Source organism: Tamandua tetradactyla, chromosome 8 (assembly GCF_023851605.1).
Source record: "Tamandua tetradactyla isolate mTamTet1 chromosome 8, mTamTet1.pri, whole genome shotgun sequence".
Lineage (NCBI taxonomy): Eukaryota > Metazoa > Chordata > Mammalia > Pilosa > Myrmecophagidae > Tamandua > Tamandua tetradactyla.
In genome coordinates, this window is record NC_135334.1 from 5,934,399 (window position 1) to 5,954,275 (window position 19,877).

Below are 19,877 nucleotides of genomic sequence, written 5' to 3' on the forward strand. Positions count from 1 at the left end.
TTTGGGTAGCACATTTTCTAATTTAACTTGGATGGTCAGTTTATTCAAACACCATAATTACATGTAATCTTGAATAGAGCATGTGATCTTACTGGTTTGTCCAGGTTAGTGTGATACCCCAATACATCCCAGAGTATATGGGCAGAGGATAAAGAAGTATTTGCAAAGTGCCCTTGTGGGATTGGGGAGAAAGGAAAAAATATCTGGGGAATTCCTGATATTTTTACAAACAGTGGAGACAACCAGTTCAATTGGCTGAGCCCTCAATCGTGGGGTTCACCCCTATGAAACTTACTCTTGCAAAGGAGAAGCTAAGCCAACTTGAATTACGCCTAAGTGTCACTCCCAGAGAATCTTTTTTGTTGCTCAGATGTGCTCTCTCTCTCAGCCAGCTTGGCAGATGAACTCACTGCCATCATCCCTACATGAGACATGACTCTGAGGAGTATAAATCTCCCTAGTAATGTGGGACATGACTCCTGGGGATGAGCCAGAACCTGGCATCATGGGATTGAAAAAGCCTTCTTGACCAAAAGGGGGAAGAGAGAAATGAGACAAAATAAAGTTACAGTAGCTGAGAGATTTTAAAGAGTCAAGAAGTTATCCTGAATGTTGTTCTTGTGCATTATATAGATATCCCTTTATAGTTTATGTACATTGGAGTCCCTGGAGGGAAGTACCTGAAACTGTTGAACTGTGTTCCAGTAGCTTTGATTCTTGAAGATGATGGTATAACTATATAGCTTTTACAATCTGTGTGATTTTGAAAACCTTGTGCCTAATGCTTCCTTTATCCAAGGTATGGATGAATGAGTTAAAAATATATATATATGGATAAAAAATAAATAATAGGGAGGATAAGGGGTAAAATAAATTGGGTAGATTGAAATACTAGTGGTCAGTGAGAAGAAGGGGTAAGGGTTATGGGATGTATGAGTTTTTTTTCTTTTTATTTTTCTGGAGTGATGCAATGTTCTAAAGTTTCAATAAAAATATTTATTTTTAAATGTTAGGAGAAATTCATGGCACCCTTGCTGGCCCCTCCCCAGCACAGCATGAATCCAACCTGTTCTGTCATTGTGGGTCTCTGGCCCTGTTCCAGAGGGAGAAACTTACTGGGGTCCCAGTCTTATCAGGTGGCAGCCTGAAAGACTGAACTAGGAAACTCTTCTCTGGCTCACCCTCCCAAGATTTGCCCTGCAGGCAGAAGCAGATTGCGTGTATCTATAAAGCAGTGTAAGAAACAATTAAGTCGAAGTGGCCTGGGGCAAAGGAATACCTGCTTTAAGTCATATTGAAGTACCCAGGAGGGAGAGAAGGTCTGTTTCATGGGGAGTAGATGGGGCATTTGAATTCCTATAAATGAAAGAATTCATAAGGCCTTAAGCATATACAAGTCCAGGATCAGAAGCAGGCTCAGAAAAGACTTAAGACATTGAGTATCCTGCATTTTACATTCACCTTGGAGTGCTCTTGATAAGAGGACTAAACTCTGAAAGAGAAACCAGACACAGCAGAGCTAATTTGTAGAGACATAAAAGGTGTTCGTTGTATTGGTTTGTTTTTGTTAGCTTCTGGCACTCAGCTTTGTCAACTCAGTAGCTGGATACAAACTTATGGAGCCAACAGCTGAGGGACTAAAATGCAGAGTTAACACTTTAACATGTTAACATGTACAGTGCACAACAAAAGATTCCAAAACAAAGAAACAGAAAATGATGGTCCATCCAAAGAAACAAGATAAAAATCCAGAAACTATCAAGTTAGGAAGACCAAACTTTGAATTTACCAAGCAAAGACTTTTAAAAAATGATCTTCAGTACACTCAAGGACATAATGAAAAAAAAGAAAGAACTGAAGGATATCAGAAAAACAATGAATACAAAATATGAGCATCTCGAGAGAATTTTTTTTTAAGGAAACAAATAGAAATATGGCAGTTGAAGACCACAGTAACTGAAATGAAAAATTCCCCAGTGAATTTCAACAGAGGTTGGAACTGGCAGAAGAAAGTCAACCTGAAGAGAAGACAATTGAAATGATTCAGACTGAAGAGCAGAAAGAAATAAGAATACTTTTTTTAAAGTGAACAGAACTTCAGAAACTTGCGGGACACTATCAAGCTTACCAGTATTTGCATTGTGGGAGTCCTAGAAGGAGAAAAAAGAGAAGGGGCAAAAAAGAATATTCAAAGAAATAAAGGGAGAAAACGTACCAAATTTAACAATAGACATGAATGTGCACATTTAAGAAGCCTAGTGAACCCCCAACAGGATCACCTCAAGAACCATACTCAGACACATTGTGGTCAGATTGTTAAATACCAAGGATAAAGAACAAGTTCTGAACACTGCAAGAGAAAAAGAACATGGATGGGCAAGGGAGTCCCAATAAGTACTGATTTATCTTCAGACACCATGGCAAGAAGGCAGTGGAACAAAACATTTAAACTGCTGAAAGAAAACAATTGCCAACCAAGGATTTTATCTCCAAAGAGATTGTCTTTCAAGATAAGTGAGAATGAGGACATTCCCAAATCAGCAAAACAGAGGGAGTTCATCACTACTAGACTTGCTCTACAAGCAACACTAAAAGTTGTTCTTCACAATGAAAGTAAAGGACACCATACAGTGAATAGAAGTAGTAGAAAGAAACAAAGACCTGTGATAAAGGTAACCATATAGATAATTATAAATGCCTGGACTGTTATATACTTTGGTATGGTGCTAGAAAGGAAAAGCATCAAAAGTAATGTTAGGAGAGGCGGCCAAGATGGTAGCTTAGCAAGGTGTGGGATTTAGTTCGTCCTCCAGAACAGTTACTAACTAACCAGAAACCATACAGAACAACTCCTGGGACCACATCAGTGACCTGACACACAACGTACCCCAGTCTGGACAAACTGGACCGGCTGCGAGCCGCCCCATCCCTTGAGTTCCCTAAGCTGTGGCAGCCAGCGCTCCTCCCCAATAGGCTGCTTCCCAGAGGGGAAAGGAAAGAGACTATACCAGCAGCAGGGGCTGAGAATAACCAAACACCAACTGTGGAATTAACAAATTCTGACAACTAAAGAAAGGCCCCCAGCTCAGGTGAATCTGGTTAAAGTGGAGGTTGCTGATTTTTGCCCCGGTGCAAAGGGGGCAGGGCTGATGGAAAAAGAAACGGAGATTTTTGTAGCTGTGTTTCTACAAAGGCTTGACTGCCTTTGGATACAGAGGCAGGGCTTCTCAGGCAGCAATTGCCCCAGGCATAGGCAGAAACAAGCTTGTTTGAGGCCTTGTCTGGGGCCTTTGCCTTCCCAAGGTGAGGGGTGAAGCCCAACTTAGGTGGAATCCCTCCATTAAGGAATTTAGACACCAGGGCTCGGTAATAAGAAGCCATTAAGACCAGCCTGCAACCTCTCCTCTGTCTCTGCCACGCCCCCAGAAAGGAGAGTCTGCCAAAATTGAAGATACCGTATCATCTTACACTGGCAGGACCTGTAGGCAGACAAGCGCCACGTACTGGGCAGGATAAGAAAAACAGAGTCCAGAGACTTCACAGGAAAGTCTTTCAACCTGCTGGGTCTCACCCTCAGGGAAAACTGATGCTGGTGACCCTTTCCTCCTGACAGGAGGCCAGTTTGGTCTGGGAAAATCCAGCTGGGGTCTATAATACCTGAGTAGACACTCCCAAGGTGTGAGGGGAAAGGCAGCATATAGGCAGGACAAGAAACGAGAAAACAAGAACTGAAAGTTTCTCCTCTGTTAAACAAAACCTAAGCTAGAGGTCCAGAAAAAGCTGAACTGAATATCAGAGAACAGACAGACAACAAATTCATCCAGCAAGAAAACCCTAGGTAAAAGAAGTGAAAACAATCTGCAGAATAAAGTAATTAAGGTAATTAAATGCCTAGATGCCAGCAAAAAGTAACAAATCAATCTAGGAAAATTGAAGCTATGGCCCAGTCAAAGGAACAAACCAACAATTCAAATGAGATACAGGAGTTGAAACAATTAATTCAAAATGTGCAAACAGACATAGAAAACCTCATCAAAAATCAAATCAGTGACTTAAAGGAGGATATAAAGAAGACAAGAAATGAACAAAAAGAAGAAACTGCAAGTCTGAAAAAACAAATCACAGAACCTATGGGAATGAAAGGCACAGTAGAAGAGATGAAAAAAAAAACAATGGAAACCTACAATATTAGATTTCAAGAGGCAGAAGATAAGATTAGTAAACTGGAGGATGGAACATCTGAAATCCGACAAGTAAAAGAAAATATAGGAAAAAAAATGGAAAGATATGAGCAGGGACTCAGGGAATTGAATGACAATATGAAGCTCACGAATATACGTGTTGTGGGTGTCCCAGAAGGAGAAGAGAAGGGAAAAGGAGGAGAAAAACTAATGGAGGAAATTATCACTGAAAATTTTCCAACTCTTAGGAAGGACTTGAAATTACAGATCCAAGAAGTGCAGCGTACCCCCAAAGAGAATAGATCAAATAGACGTACTCCAAGACACTTACTAATCAGAATGTTAGAGGTCAAAGAGAAGGAGAGAATCTTGAAAGCAGCAAGAGAAAAGCAATCCATCACATACAAGGGAAGCCCAACAAAACTATGCGTAGATTTCTCAGCAGAAACCATGGAGGCGAGAAGACAGTGGGATGATATATTTAAATTACTAAAAGAGAAAAACTGCCAACCAAGAATTCTATATCCAGAAAAACTGTCCTTCAGAAATGAGGGAGAAATTAAAACATTTTCAGACAAGAAATCACTGAGAGAATTTGTGATCAAGAGACCAGCTCTGCAAAAAATACCAAAGGGAGCAACAGAGACAGATACCAAAAGACAGAAGAGAGAGGTGTGGAGAAGAGTGTAGAAAGGAAGACTATCAGTAAAGGTAAAAAGAAGGAAAATTAGATTTGACATATAAAATCCAAAAGGCAAAATGGTAGAAGGAAGTACTACCCGTACAGTAACAACACTAAATGTCAATGGATTAAACTCGCTAATCAAAAGACAGACTGGCAGAATGGATTAAAAAACAGGACCCATCTATATGCTGTCTACAGGAAACACATCGTAGATCCAAGGATAAACATAGGTTGAAGGTGAAAAGTTGGGAAAAGATATTTCATGAAAATAACAATCAGAAAAGAGCAGGCATAGTTGGATACCAATATCCAACAAATTAGACTTCAAATGTAAAACAGTTAAAAGAGAAAAAGAAGGGTACTATCTATTAATAAAATGAACAATTCAGCAAAAAGATATAACAATCATAAATATTTACGCACCGAGCCAGAGTGCTCCAAAATACACGAGGCAAACACTGAAAAGAGAAACCGACACATCCACCTTAATAGTTGGAGATTTCAATTCCCCACTCTCATCAGTAGACAGAACATGTAGACAGAGGATCAATAAAGAAACAGAGAATTTGAATAATACAATAAGTGAGCTAGACTTAACAGACATTTATAGAACATTACACCCCACAGCAGCAGGATACACCGTTTTCTCAAGTGCTCATGGATCATTCTCCAGGACAGACCATATGCTGGGTCACAAAGCAAGTCTCAATGAATTTAAAAAGATTGAAATCAACACTTTCTCAGGTCATAAAGGAATGATGTTGGAAATCAATAGTAGGCAGAGTGCCAGAAAATTCGCAAATACGTGGAGGTGCAACAACACACTCTTAAACAACCAGGGGGTCAAGGAAGAAATTACAAGAGAAATCAGTAAATATCTCGAGGCAAATGAAAATGAAAACACAGCATATCAAAACTTATGGGATGCAGCAAAGGCAGTGCTAAGAAGGAAATTTATTGCCCTAAATGCCCATATCAAAGAGAAGAAAGGGCAAAAATCAAGGGATTAACTGTCCACTTGGAAGCAGGAGAGAAGGAACAGCAAACTAACCCCAAAGCGAGCAAAAAGAAAGAAATAATGAAGATTAGAGCAGAAATGAAATTGAGAACATGAAAACAATTGAGAAAATCAACAAAACCAGAAGTTGGTTCTAGGAGAAAATCGACTGATAGACCCTAGCAAGATTGGCAAAAAGAAGAGAGAGGATGCAAATAAAGAAGATCAGAAATGGAAGAGGTGACATAACCACTGCCCCACAGAAATAAAGGAAGTAATGACAGGATGCTATGAACAACTTTATGCTAATAAATACAACAATGTAGATGAAATGGACAACTTTCTAGAAAGGCACGAACAACCAACTTCGACTTGAGAAGAAATAGAAGACCTCAACAAACCAATCACAAGTAAAGATATTGAATCAGGCATTAAGAAGATCCCTAAAAAGAAAAGTCCAGGACCAGATGGCTTCACATGTGAATTCTACCAAACATTCTGGAAAGAATTAGTACCAATCCTGCTCCAACTCTTCAAAAAAATTGAAGAGAAGGGAAAGCTACCTAACTCATTCTGCGAAGCCAACATCACCCTCATACCAAAGCCAGACAAAGATATTACAAAAAAAAGAAAACTACAGACCAATCTCTCTAATGAATATAGATGCAAAAATCCTCCACAAAATTCTAGCAAATCGAATCCAGCAACACATTAAAAGAATCATACATCATGACCAAGTAGCATTCATCCCAGATATGCAAGGATGGTTCAACATAAGAAAAGCAATTAATGTAATACACCATATCAACAAATCAAAGCAGAAAAACCACATGATCATCTCAATTGATGCAGAAAAGGTATTTGACAAAACTCAACATCGTTCCTGTTGAAAACACTTCAAAGGATAGGAATAAAAGGGAACTTCCTCAAAATGATTAAGGGAATATATGAAAAACCCACAGCTAACATCATCCTCAATGGAGGAAAACTGAAAACTTTATCCCTAAGATCAGGAACAAAACAAGGATGTCCACTATCACTACTGTTATTCAATATTGTGTTGGAAGTTCTAGCCAGAGCAATTAGACAAGAAAAAAGAAATACAAGGCATCAGAATTGGAAAGGAAGAAGTAAAACTCTCACTGTTTGCAGATGATATGATACTCTATGTCAAAAGCTCTGAAAAATCCACAGTAAAACTACTAGAGCTAATAAATGTGTACAGCAAAGTGGTAGGTTACATGATCAACACTCAAAATTCTGTAGTGTTTCTATACACTAGTAATGAACAATCTGGGGGGAAGAAATCAAGAAAAGAATTCCATTTAAAATTGCAACCAAAAGAATAACATATTTAGGAATAAATGTAACAAAAGAGACAAAAGGCCTATACAAAGAAAACTACAAGAAATTGTTAAAAGAAATCACAGAAGACCTAAATAGATGGAAGGGCATACCGTGTTCATGGGTTGGAAGACTAAATATAGTTAAGATGTCAATTCTACCTAAATTGATCTACAGATTCAATGCAATACCAATTAAAATCCCAAAAACTTACTTTTCAGAACTAGAAAAACCAACAACCAAGTTTATCTGGAAGAGCAGGGTGCCCTCAATAGCTAAAAGTATCCTGAGGGAAAAAAGGGAAGTTGGAGGTCTCACGCCACCTGACTTTAAGGCATGTTATGAAGCTGTGGTGGTCAAAACAGCATGGTACTGGCATAAAGATAGATATACTGACCAATGGATTACAACAGAGTGTTCAGACATAGACCCTCTCATCTATGGACAGTTGATCTTTGATAAGGCAATCAAGCCAACTCACCTGGGACAGAACGTTCTGTTCAATAAGTGGTGCCTAGAGAACTGGATATCCATATGCAAAAGAATGAAAGAGGACCCATATCTCACACCCTATACAAAAGTTAACTCAAAATGGATCAAAGACCTAAACATTAGGTCAAAGACCATAAAACTGTTAGAAGAAAATGTAGGGAAATATCTTATAAGTCTTATACTAGGAGGCGGTTTCCTAGGCCTTACACCCAAAGCAGGAACATTGAAGAAAGAAATAGATGGAAACTCCTCAAAATTAAACACTTTTGCGCAAAGAACTTCATCAAGAAAGTAAAAAGACAGTCTACACAATGGGAAACCGTATATCTGATACGATATATCTGATAAAGGTCTAGTATCCAGAATCTATAAAGAGATTGTTCAACTCAACAACAACAAGACAGCCAACCCAATTACAAAATGGGCAAAAGACTTGAACAGACACTTCTCAGAAGAGGAAATACAAATGGCCAAAAGGCACATGAAAAGATGCTCCACTTCCCTGGCTATTAAAGAAATGCAAATCAAAACCACAGTGAGATATCATCTCACACCCACCAGAATGGCAATTATCAATAAAACAGAAAACTTTTGAGAAGTCCTGGAGAGGATGTGGAGAAAGAGGCACATTTATCCACTGTTGGTGGGAATGTCAAATGGTACAACTGCTGTGGAAGGCAGTTTGGCGGTTCCTCAAAAAGCTAAATATAGAATTGCCATATGATGCAGCAATACCTTGCTAGGTATCTACTCAGAGGACATGAGGGCAAGGACACAAATGGACATTTGCACACCAATGTTTAAAGCAGCATTATTTACAACTGCAAAGAGATGAAAACAGCCAAAATGTTCATCAACAGATGAGTGGCTAAACAAACTGTGGTATACAGATACAATGGAATATTATGCAGCTGTAAGACAGAATAAAGTTATGAAGTATGTAACAGCATGGATGGACCTTAAGGACATTATGCTAAGTGAGATTAGCCAAAAACAAAAGGACAAATACTGTATGGTCTCACTGATATGAACTGACATTAGCGAATAAGCTTGGAGAATTTTGTTGGTAACAGAGACCATCAGAAGATAGAAATAGGGTAAGATACTGGGTAAATGGAGCTGAAGGGATACAGATTGTGCAACAGGACTGAATGTAAAAACTCAGAAATAGACAGCACAATACTACCTAACTGTAATACAGTTATGTTAAAACACTGAATGGAGCTGAATGTGAGAATGATAGAGGGAGGAGGGCTGGGGGCACAAATGAAATCAGAAAGAAAGATAGCCGATAAAGACTGAGATGGTATAATCTAGGAATGCCTAGAGTGTATAATGATAGTGAGTAAACGTACAAATTTTAAAAATGTTTTTGCATGAGGAAGAACAAAGGAATGTCATTACTGCAGGGTGCTGAAAATAGATGGTAATTAATATTTTAAAATTTTACCTTATGTGTGAGACTAAGCAAAAAAATGTTTATTCGGTACAAAATTTATATTTTGACTAGTGCATTTCCTAATATAACTTAGGTAGACAGCTTAATTGAACACCATAAGTATATGGAACCTTTAGTAGGACACGAGATTTTGTTGGTTTGTCCAGAGTGATGCCCCGATAAATGCCAGAGTGATTTGAACAGTGAATAAAAAAGTATTTGCAAAGTTCCCTTCGGGGAATGGTGAGAATGGGGGAAAGTTCAACTTCCCCAAGTTGAATTCTTGATATTCTCACAAGCAGTATGGACAACCGAAGCTATAGGCTGAGCCCCCAATCTTGGGGTTCGTTCATATGAAACTTAACCCCACAAAGGATAGGTCAAGCCTACTTAAAATTAGGCCCAAGATTCACCCCCAAGAGAACCTCTTTTGCTGCTCAGATGTGGCCTCTATCTCCAGCCAACACAACAAGCAAACTCACCACCCTCCCCCGTCTGCGTGGGACATGACTCCCAGGGGTGTGGACCTTCCTGGCAACGTGGGACAGAAATCCTAGAATGAGCTGAGACTCAGCATCAATGGGTTGAGGAAACCCCTAGAATGAGCTGAGGCTCAGCATCAGTGGATTGAGAAAACCTCTACCAAAAGGGGAAAGAGTGAAATGAGACAAAATAAGTGTCAATGGCTGAGAGATTCCAAACAGAGTTGAGAGTTTTTCCTGGAGGTTATTCTTATACGTTAAATATATATCACCTTGTTAGTCAAGATGTAATGGAGAGGCTGGAGGGAAGTGCCTGAAAATGTTGAGCTGTGTTCCAGAAGCCATGTTTCTTGAAGAAGATTGTATAATGGTATAACTTTCACAGTTTGATGTGTGATTGTGAAAACCTTGTGTCTGATGCTCCTCTTATCTACCTTATCAACAGACGAGTAAAACATATGGAATAAAGATGAATAATAGGGGGAACAAATGTTAAAATAAATTTAGAGTGAAATGCTGGTGTATGGTGAGGGGGAGGGTTGAGGGGTATGGTGTGTGTGAATTTTTTTCCGTTTTCTTTTTATTTCTTTTCTGAATAGATGCAAATGTTCCAAGAAATGATTATGATGATGAATATGCAGCTATGTGATGATATTGTAAATTACTGAGTATATATGTAGAATGGAATGATCAAAAATTACGAATGTTTGCATTTGTTTGGTGTTTTTTGGTATTTTTAAAAGCAGAAAATTAATTAATAGAAAAATAAAATTCCAAAAAAAAAATAATGATAAATCTATGGTTTTGGAGATATGGTATATAAAGATGTAATTTGTAACAAGTACAGCAAAACCATATACTGTTTACAGGAAACTTGCCTTAAATTCAACGATGCAGGTAAGTCGAAAGTGAAAGGAAGGTGGGTGCATGAGTGTTTGGAAGTGCACAGGTAGTTAAGCAGTAAATTGCTTACCTTCCATACAGGAATCCCAGGTTCAATTCGTGGCCGAACCACCCAAGAAAAGAAAGAAAGTTGAAGGAAAGAAAAAAAGATATACCACATAAATTTTAACCAAAACAGAGCTGGGGGTAGCTATACTAAAATCAGATAAAATAGACCATTTTATCTTATAAAATAGACTTTGTATAGTAACTCTTATAATCCTATCTTCTTTCTGAATTGACGCCTTTATCAGTACTTATTGACCACCTTTGTCTTTTGTAAAACAAAATACAAAAATAGTCAATATATAGAACAAAGGGGTCAATTCAGAAAGAAAGCATAACAACTATAAATACATGAGCAGAGCCCCAAAATATATGAAGCAAATATTGACAGATTTGAACAGAGAAATAGTCCTACTAGTAGACTTCAATATTAAACTTTCAATAATGATAGTATATCTTTACAGAAGATCAATAAAGAAATGGAAGACTTGCACTACACTTAACTAACCAGATTTAACAGACATATATAGAACACTTCACCCAACAGCAGCAGAAGACACATTCTTGTTGAGCGCACATGGATCTTTCTCCAGGATAGCACATTTATTATGTCACAAAACAAGCTGAGATTCAAAAACATTGAAATCCTACAGTACATCTTAAACCACAGTGGAGTGAAGCTAGAAATCAGTAACAGAGGAAGGAAAAGAAAATGCATAAATATGTAGAAATTAACAAGACACACAAAAAACCAATGTATTGAAATCACAGGGGAGAGTAAGATATATCTTGAAGCACATGAAAAAGAAAACACAACAAACTCATGGGATGCAGCAATGGCAATGCTGAGTGGAAATCTGTAGCTCTAAATGTTTGTGTTTAAAAAGAAAGATTTCAAATCAGAGACCTTACCTTAAATCTGGAAGAATTAGGAAACAAAGAACAAACTAAGCCCAAAAATGAGCAGGAGGAAGGAAATAAAGACTAGAGCAAGGATAAATGAAACAAATAAACAATAGAATGAACAAAACGAAAAGTCAGTCTGTTGGAAAAATCAATATGAAACATTTAGCTAGACTGACAAATTTACAAAGAGGACACAAAAGACTAAAACCAGAAATGAAAAGGGGATATTACTACCAACCCCACTGAAATCAAAAGGACCATAAGAGGATACTATGAACAACTTCTGCCAGCAAATTTTAGATAACCTAGGTGAAATGAACAAATTCCCAGAAACACACAACTTACTTTCAACATCTCAAGAAGAAACATAAAATCTCAACAGATCAATAACTAGTATAATAGAGATTATATGAGTAATCAAAATCCTCTTAACAAAGAAAAGCCTAGGACCAAATGGCTTCACTGTTGAATTTTCCAGACATTCCAAGAAGAATTAACACCAATCCTGACATTTCACAATAAAGCAAGTTTTAGAAAACAAAAATTATCAGGACTTCCTCGAAGAGTTGTTACATTATTTAATTTTATGTGGCTTTTTGTTCATTTACCTTTGAATTGCTCTGCTCGTTTTCTGGAATTTGTATCAAATAAATATTCCTAAAGAATTTAAATAGTAGCATTAAAGCTATTATATATGATTTCTTTTTTAAATCACTTAAACACTTAAAGTAAAATATTAAAATGCTATATAAACTATTTTTTCTTTTATTTTTTTGTGTTTTTTTATTCTTTTTAAACTACTTTTAATCATGATATATACATTACATAATATATGTTGGAGGCTTGGAGACATGCCTTGCAATCAATATCTTGGCTTTATTTATGCAAAAACATTGACAGATGCTCTCTTTTCTTTCTTTGTTCACAGGCTCAGTAGATGAAGGCGTCACTGAGGGCTTACCCTCCCTTCAAAGCACTTCTGGCACTAATGTCCATGCAGATGATGATGATCGGTTAGTATGTGGTTCTCTTGTAAGGATTGTGCTTAAATTAAATTGAACCATTTTATTTGGATCCTCACTTGAGTATATTTTTCAGAGTTATAAGGTAGCTTCATCAAAATAGAAATTAGACTCCTATACACTTTTTTTGGGCATTGCCAAAACTACCCTGTCTTATTGCATTAAATAATGTCTATAGCAGGGATTGGCAGACTTAGGCCCATGGACCAATTCTGGCCCACCCCTGTATTTGTAAATAAAATTTTGTCGGAACACAGCCCCACTCATTTATTTACATCTTGTGCTGGGTGCTTTTACACTTATAGTGCCAGAGTAGAGTAGTTACAACAGAGAACGTATGGCCTGCAAAGCCAAAGATATTTACTGTCTGTCCTGCTATAGGAAGGTGTACTGGACTCAATATATAGTCCCATAATTCCCAAGTTGTTGTCATGTCCAGCACTGACCCTGCCTGCTTGATATTTCTGCATACGTATATAAAGAGAACTTTTTCAAACTTAACAGACCCAAACAGAACTCTTTATTTCTGATTCCCCCTCTAAACCCTGCTCCTTTTGTCTTTCCTATCTTAGTAAACAGCATCACCATCCCCCCCCACCCCAGTTTTTCAGGCAAATTATTCTTTTTTTTATCATTATCATTTTTTTTAATTTATTTTTTATTATCAAACCACAACATACAAACATGAACATTCTTAACATCCAAACATTTCATGCATGGTGTACAGACTATGGCTCACAATATCATCACAGAGTAGTGTATTCATCACCATGAAGGCAAATTATCCTTGATCCTTCTTTTGCTCAGCACTCATTCCCTACCCCCATATTTAGTCTTTCAGCAAATCCTGTCAACTCGCCTTCAAAAATAAACCCCTGATCCATCCACTCCCCTCCATCTCTTCCTACACCCACCCTAGTTGTAAGTCGCTGCCATCTTTTGCCTTCATGTTGGCCTCTGATTTCATTCGTCCCTTAATCTAACCCATTCTCCACATAATAGACAGAATGATCTTTTTTGTAGTGTTTTAAATAAATCAAATTATGTCACCACAGATCTAAGATAGAGAAGTAAATAAATCATCAAAGTGATTTGCCATTATAGAAGCATTAACTAATATTAAAGGAAATGACTACAGACTTAGCGAAAACCCTCCATAGCTAAAGCAAGTTAGACCTTATTTCTGCTGCTATTGCTGAAATGTGGCTTTGGCATTCTGGTTGTCATAAAAATTTCTTGCCCAAAGGCTTGTTAGGATACACCAGTCTTTTATCCATCAAAGTTTGTAGTTCATTTATAAATAAAACACTAGACATATTTTGCTGGAATGTCAAATAGTCAACAGTTCTAAGTAGTTCAAAAGAAAATTAAAGCATATTAAACTATGCAAAAGAAAAGGATTAATTGATCAGTTGATTGACTCAAAGTTCATTCTTGTTGCAATTGAACATGACTTATACATGGAATGGGAAGGATGCTTTTTAATGTATGGCCTGGAGAGACATTAAGGTAATTGAAATCCTTTCCAAAAAGTAAAGCAAGAGAGTAATACCTTTCTAAGTTATAGACCAAAGTCTGCCATAGAACAAATATTAGAGGACAAACAATTACAAACAAATCTCTCCAAAGGACGATACCAGTATTATTAATGTGTAATGCCACAGGTATGAAAGTGTTGCCTTATTTCATGATTCTAAAACGTAGCTATACAGATGTAAAATGGATAACATTTGTTTAAAATAAAGAATTAATACTTTAAAGTCAGAAAAAAAGTGATCTGGAGAGGTTCTGTTACTCTGCATAGGATGGCACCAATAAATCAAAGCCACAGATAAATCAAAGAAGCTTTCCTAGAGGATAGCTACATTTCAGAAAGTGAGTAGGTGTTCTAAATACCCCTAAAGAATGGGAGAAATATCAAAGGTGATGGTGGAGTTATACAGCGAAGGTAGGGTTTAATAAATGAGTATGAGTGCTGAATCATATTGACATTTCTTTTAGTCTCCAGTATCTTAAAGCAGTTAGATACAAAAAGTTAAAATTGTGGAGGTGTAACCCATACCAAACTTAATCTTTCTGCAACTAATTGTCTTGCTGTGCTTTGAAATTTACTGTTTTTTTGTATTTGTTATTTTTCACAAAAAAAAAAAAAAGAAAAAGTGAGTAGGCATTATCTAGGCAAAGAAGGTAGGCTGGGAAAGAACATTAGATGTGCCACAGCACTGAGAGAGATTATGGCACACTGGGGGAATTACTTGCTATGGGTTTGTTTGCGAAGTATGACAAGAAGTGGGATTGGAAAGGAAGGAGCACAGACCTCAGATCTCAAGAAGCAGTGCATGACTTGCAAGGGGGGTTAGACTTCATTCTGAAGACAACCGTGAGCTGTCATGGGAACTAAAGCAGAGGGGTGATTTAATCAGAGACAACTGTGGTGCAGTGAAAAGGGGGGATAAAGAATTGCGTGGAGCTAGAGAGGGGTAGGTAGTAATTCAGGGTTGTACCGATGAGGGCCTAAATTAAAGCATTACTGGGAAGAACAGTCTTAGAGAGGTTAAGGATCTCTAAGGTAAAATAGTTTGATATGTTCTGTAGTCTTAAGTCCATGCTGAAATTAAGATGCCGAGCATTCTGGATAATAACATTGCTTTTTATAATGTTGTAGGTGAAACTTTTTATCTGACAGAGTAAGTGTTTCAAAAAGTCTTTAAATACTTTTTTTTTCCTTTTATTCATTTAAAGCTAACCTACAGAAATGTTTGTTCAACCTTAAAATCCGAGCCTGGTTGCCTTCTTCGGCTTGTTTTTTTAGATTGGAAAGTGTTCAGTGTCCCTACCAACTCTACATTGCTCCTTCCACCAGCAGTGCAGAGCGACCCAGCCCGAACGGTCCAGACAGGCCTTTTCAGTGTCCAACTTGTGGGGTGCGATTTACCCGTATTCAGAACCTAAAGCAGCACATGCTCATCCACTCAGGTAATGCCATCCACCCCAGTGTACCCCAAAACCTGGCATTTTGGTATCCCACTTAAAATAGAAAACAGGTGCTTTCGAGTTAAAAAAAAAAAAAACTTTGGAAAACCAGTTGAGAGCAGATTAACGTGTCTGAAAACCATTTACCATAGGTGTAAGTTTTCCAATTAAAACTTAATACAGGTGTGCTTATATGTGTAATTTGTAAATAAATAAAATAGGGGATTTATTAGTATGTTGTATGTGTGAGAAAACTGAGCACAGATGGTAAAGCAGATGGGATTGAAAGGGCGCATTTATGAATACTCTTTGTACTGTTCTTGTAACTTTTCTATAAGTTTGAAATTATTGGTAAATAAAAAGTTTTAAAAAATTAATAATAGGTTAATTCTGCAGTCCTAAGTTTCTCTGTGCTCTTCTTAGCATTGTTGTGGTTTTTAATGTAAGAAGGGTTTTGGATAAATGATGTGTAAAACAGATTTGAAACTTAAATTCAGTGATCACGTAAAGGTTTAACAAAATTCTTATTAATAAAACCTTGACCTGTGACGGGCAAGTTAATTCTGCATATTTTTTTCCTATCAGTATTATGTTAAGCACTCAAAAAGTCAGTTTATCACATGATGGTTCTATCATGATTATTATGATCAGAGATATTCAAATTTTCCTTTCTTTCCCTCTGATTTCTGAGATAATGGAGAAAAGGTTCTGATCATTTTCACTTACTTTCAGAATAAACTTCAGTTAAATTGAACGATAAATGCTGTTATATGAAGATTTTGTTTCTGATAAATACTGTGATTAAAATATATTTAAAGAGCAGGCCACAGTGGCTCAGCAGGCAGAGTTCTCACCTGCCATGCCAGAGACCTGGGTTCAATTCCTGGTGCCTGCCCATGCAAAAAAAAAAGTATTTAAAGCCTATAAAACAGATGATTTAGAAGGGTATTAAAAAATCAGCTTGAGTATGTATGCTCAAGTATACTCTCTCCCCAAGCCTTTTTTTTCTTTCTTTTTTGTTTGTTTTTGTTTTTAAAGCATTAGTAACTTGTCATATGTTCTGGATATTTCACAGATGTTGAATTGGAATTCTTTTTTGCTAGTAATTTTTCTTTTCAAATTATCTATTGCTACAAAATTATAGTTCAGAAATGTATTAGGTTTGTGAACTTTTACTTTATTTTGTTTTAAAACAATATTTTACTTTGCTTTATTTTCTAGGAATTAAACCCTTTCAGTGTGACCGCTGTGGGAAAAAGTTCACCAGGGCTTACTCGCTAAAGATGCATCGCCTAAAGCATGAAGGTAAACGCTGTTTCCGGTGCCAGATATGTAGTGCCACTTTCACTTCCTTCGGGGAATATAAACACCATATGAGGGTTTCCCGGCACATTATCCGCAAGCCTCGGATTTACGAGTGCAAAACATGTGGCGCCATGTTCACCAACTCTGGAAATTTAATCGTGCACCTGCGGAGTCTGAACCATGAAGCGTCAGAGCTAGCAAACTACTTCCAGAGCAGGTGAGGTGCACGACAGAAACCTACCAGGAAAACTGCTTTCTACACTCTTCTTTTCCTGCTTGTAGGGCAGCCTGCCATGGGTTTAATCAGGTTGCCCACTAATCAGTCCCATTCATTAATAATTCCCATACTCTTATCTTCTGATCTGATAAAATTTTGCTGAATCTTCCTAATATATAAAGTTACAAATATTCTTACAGTTGTTATTGAAACTCTTTTCCTACAGAAGTAGACTACTTACCTTCTTAATTTTTTTTTTCATAATATAAGTGCTGAAGTAATTCTGTAGTGGATCTTAAATAGATCTTAATGGAAAGTTTACTGAGTCAGATGATACCTGGTGATATTATTTCAGACTCTGAATGCTAATAAAACTCTTGACCATTTCTCATTTTTTTCTAAATTCTATATTCAAAGAAAAATACATTTACCAATAAGAATTTAAGAGAAGAGCATTAATAGCAATTCTAATGGATAGGTGTCTTAGATCAAATGAAATCTTTCCTTTTTTCTTTAGTTTAGAACTTCATGCTTTTAATGTTAATAACTTACAATAGAGTTAACCATATTGATCTGTAGGGTATCCAAGGAAATCAGGAAGCCTGGGTTCTAGTTACGGTCCTGCACTAACTGCTTTTGTTATTGAGCATGTCACTTTATGGAAAAGGAAGCTTTTAAAGACTTATTTTTCAGTACATTCCAGGTTATTCCTGTGTAGGTTTTGTTTTTATCTTCAAAACAGACACTGATTTTAATGTGCTCATTCCTAATTCTGAACATCTGGTTGTCCTATCACTAAAATGAGGTTATGCATGTCGTATTAAACATAGTTTGTTTAATATGATATGGTTTGTATATTTTCACATATATAGAAAATTATGTATAAGGTCATTTATATACAAAGACTTAGTTAACTAACTTTTATCCAGGAAGTAACATAAAGTTTCTTATCCCATGAGTAAGCCAAGAAAGTTAAGCATAAGTTATTCCAGGGACCTTTCTTAAGTGAATGTGCTCCTTGCATGTGTTTTATAAACAGAAACTCCACTCCAGAGAATAACAGAGGTTGTTCAGCTTTCTTTGGTGGGAGGAAGAGCTGACATAACTTTGGTTCTGCTGGTTGGCTTTGGTTCATATTTAGGAAAGTATATAAATTGAATATCCCTGAGTTTTAATCTTCATACAAGAGTCTTCCATTCAAAAATTAGTGAAATGAAAAATCCCAGTCTTGTTGTACAAATCACGTCTTTTTACTGTAATTTATCTATTGCTGCTGTGAAAATTAACTCCGTTTCCTCCTTTGCCTCTTATCTAGTGATTTCCTAGTACCGGACTACTTAAACCAGGAGCAAGAAGAGACCCTCGTTCAGTATGATCTTGGAGAACACAGTTTTGAAAGCAACTCCTCTGTCCAAATGCCTGTCATTTCACAGGTCTCCTCGACCCAGAATTGTGAAAGCACTTTTCCCTTGGGGTCCCTTGGTGGGCTGGCAGACAAGGAGGAAGAACTGCCAGAGCAGCCAAAGACCAGTGTCTGTGTCGAGGCAGCCAGAGATGACCCCCCGAAATCGGAGCTGTCTTCTATAACTATTGAGTAGTATTGTGGTTTGGTTTCAATTTTGGTTTTTGGAAAGTGCCTGTGCTTGGTCTTGTATATTTAATTTTAATTTTTTAAACAATTAAAGGGTTTGGGAAAGAATTTCCCTTTTTACTTTGTAAGCCCTGCAACTGATGTTTTTTCATGACTGAGAGATTGCTTTTGTAAGTACATAAAAACATGATGTCAAAACATAATAGAAACTCTGAGACTTAAGGAGAAACAGTTGGTTTAAAATACATACCAGTTTCTTCTTCCGTTGTTAAAAGTAGGCTGATAACAAATCATTAGGTCAAGAAGAATTCTGGTGATTATTGACCTTCCTGATATGAAAGGGTACAGCAGAAACAAATTTCTAAACAGAATTTGACAAATGACCTGAGTAAATGCTTACTTCTATACTCAGGACATTGTACAATATTTTGTAAAGCCTGTGATTTTTTGAAGTATTTATGGTATAGCTTTCTTTAAAATTATTAGAGAAAATACTTCTGAAATCCAACATACTCTTTTAAACTTTGTCATTTCTATTATGATTTTTTTGGTGAGAAATTGGTGTTCAGCTAGACAGTCCCTGTACCCTGCAGTACCACTCCTCCAGATCGTCTTTCCTTTGTCTGTGAGAGAAGGCAAAGAACCCTGCCTGAGAAGAAGCAGGCTGTGCACGAAACCACCAAGCCTGGAGGCCTGCCGTGGGAGGAGTCTAAAGCCCAGCCTCATAGGAACTCTCTTTAAGTACTGCTTTTCTGATGAAAATGGATGTTTACTTGGTCTTTTTGAATGTTAGTGCCTGGCTGATTAGTTCGTTTCCCAAATCAGTTTTCCACTTGCCCTATCAACAATACTTTCTCTCACATATACTGTCTAGCTACCTTACAGAGGAAAAATATTGGAGATATTCTATATTTTATATATAGGTTTATGTATTGTTTGAGATGTTTTTGTTGTGCTGTTCTGGACAAAATAAAGAATTCTTTGTTAAAGCTATGTTCTTAACCCAACTAAGATTGTTTACAAAATCCCATATGACAGTGATGCATTGTCCTTGTTCCAAAATATTTTTAGATATTTCCAAGTTTATTAAAGGCAGTTATGTAGTTATCTATACAATGTAAGCAATAATGTAAAATATGAGAAAAGGCTATAAACTGATTATGATTCATAAATCTGTTGGAGATGAGAGAAAAATAATTGTTAAAACTAAAGGAAACCTTAAATTAATGAATATCTCCTTTTTTGCTGCTAAAAAGTGCAACCTCTTAGTTTATGGTTGAAATTGATATGATGCTC

General features: G+C 36.9%; 1 protein-coding gene across 5 annotated transcripts in view; it reads left to right on the top strand.

Moving 5' to 3' along the window:
* ZBTB44 (zinc finger and BTB domain containing 44) overlaps positions 1-19,574 on the top strand; it is a 117,356-nt gene extending 97,782 nt beyond the window's left edge. For 2 of the 5 annotated variants that reach the window (XM_077112419.1, XM_077112420.1), the window contains exons 3-6: positions 12,402-12,486; positions 15,308-15,471; positions 16,690-16,990; positions 18,306-19,574. In XM_077112419.1, the coding sequence (XP_076968534.1) occupies positions 12,402-12,486; positions 15,308-15,471; positions 16,690-16,990; positions 18,306-18,588 (833 nt within the window). In that variant the 3' untranslated portion in view covers positions 18,589-19,574. The remainder of the gene's footprint in view (positions 1-12,401; positions 12,487-15,307; positions 15,472-16,689; positions 16,991-18,305) is intronic. The other 3 variants (XM_077112421.1, XM_077112422.1, XM_077112423.1) reach the window with 3 other exon arrangements.
* Positions 19,575-19,877: the final 303 nt, after the last annotated feature.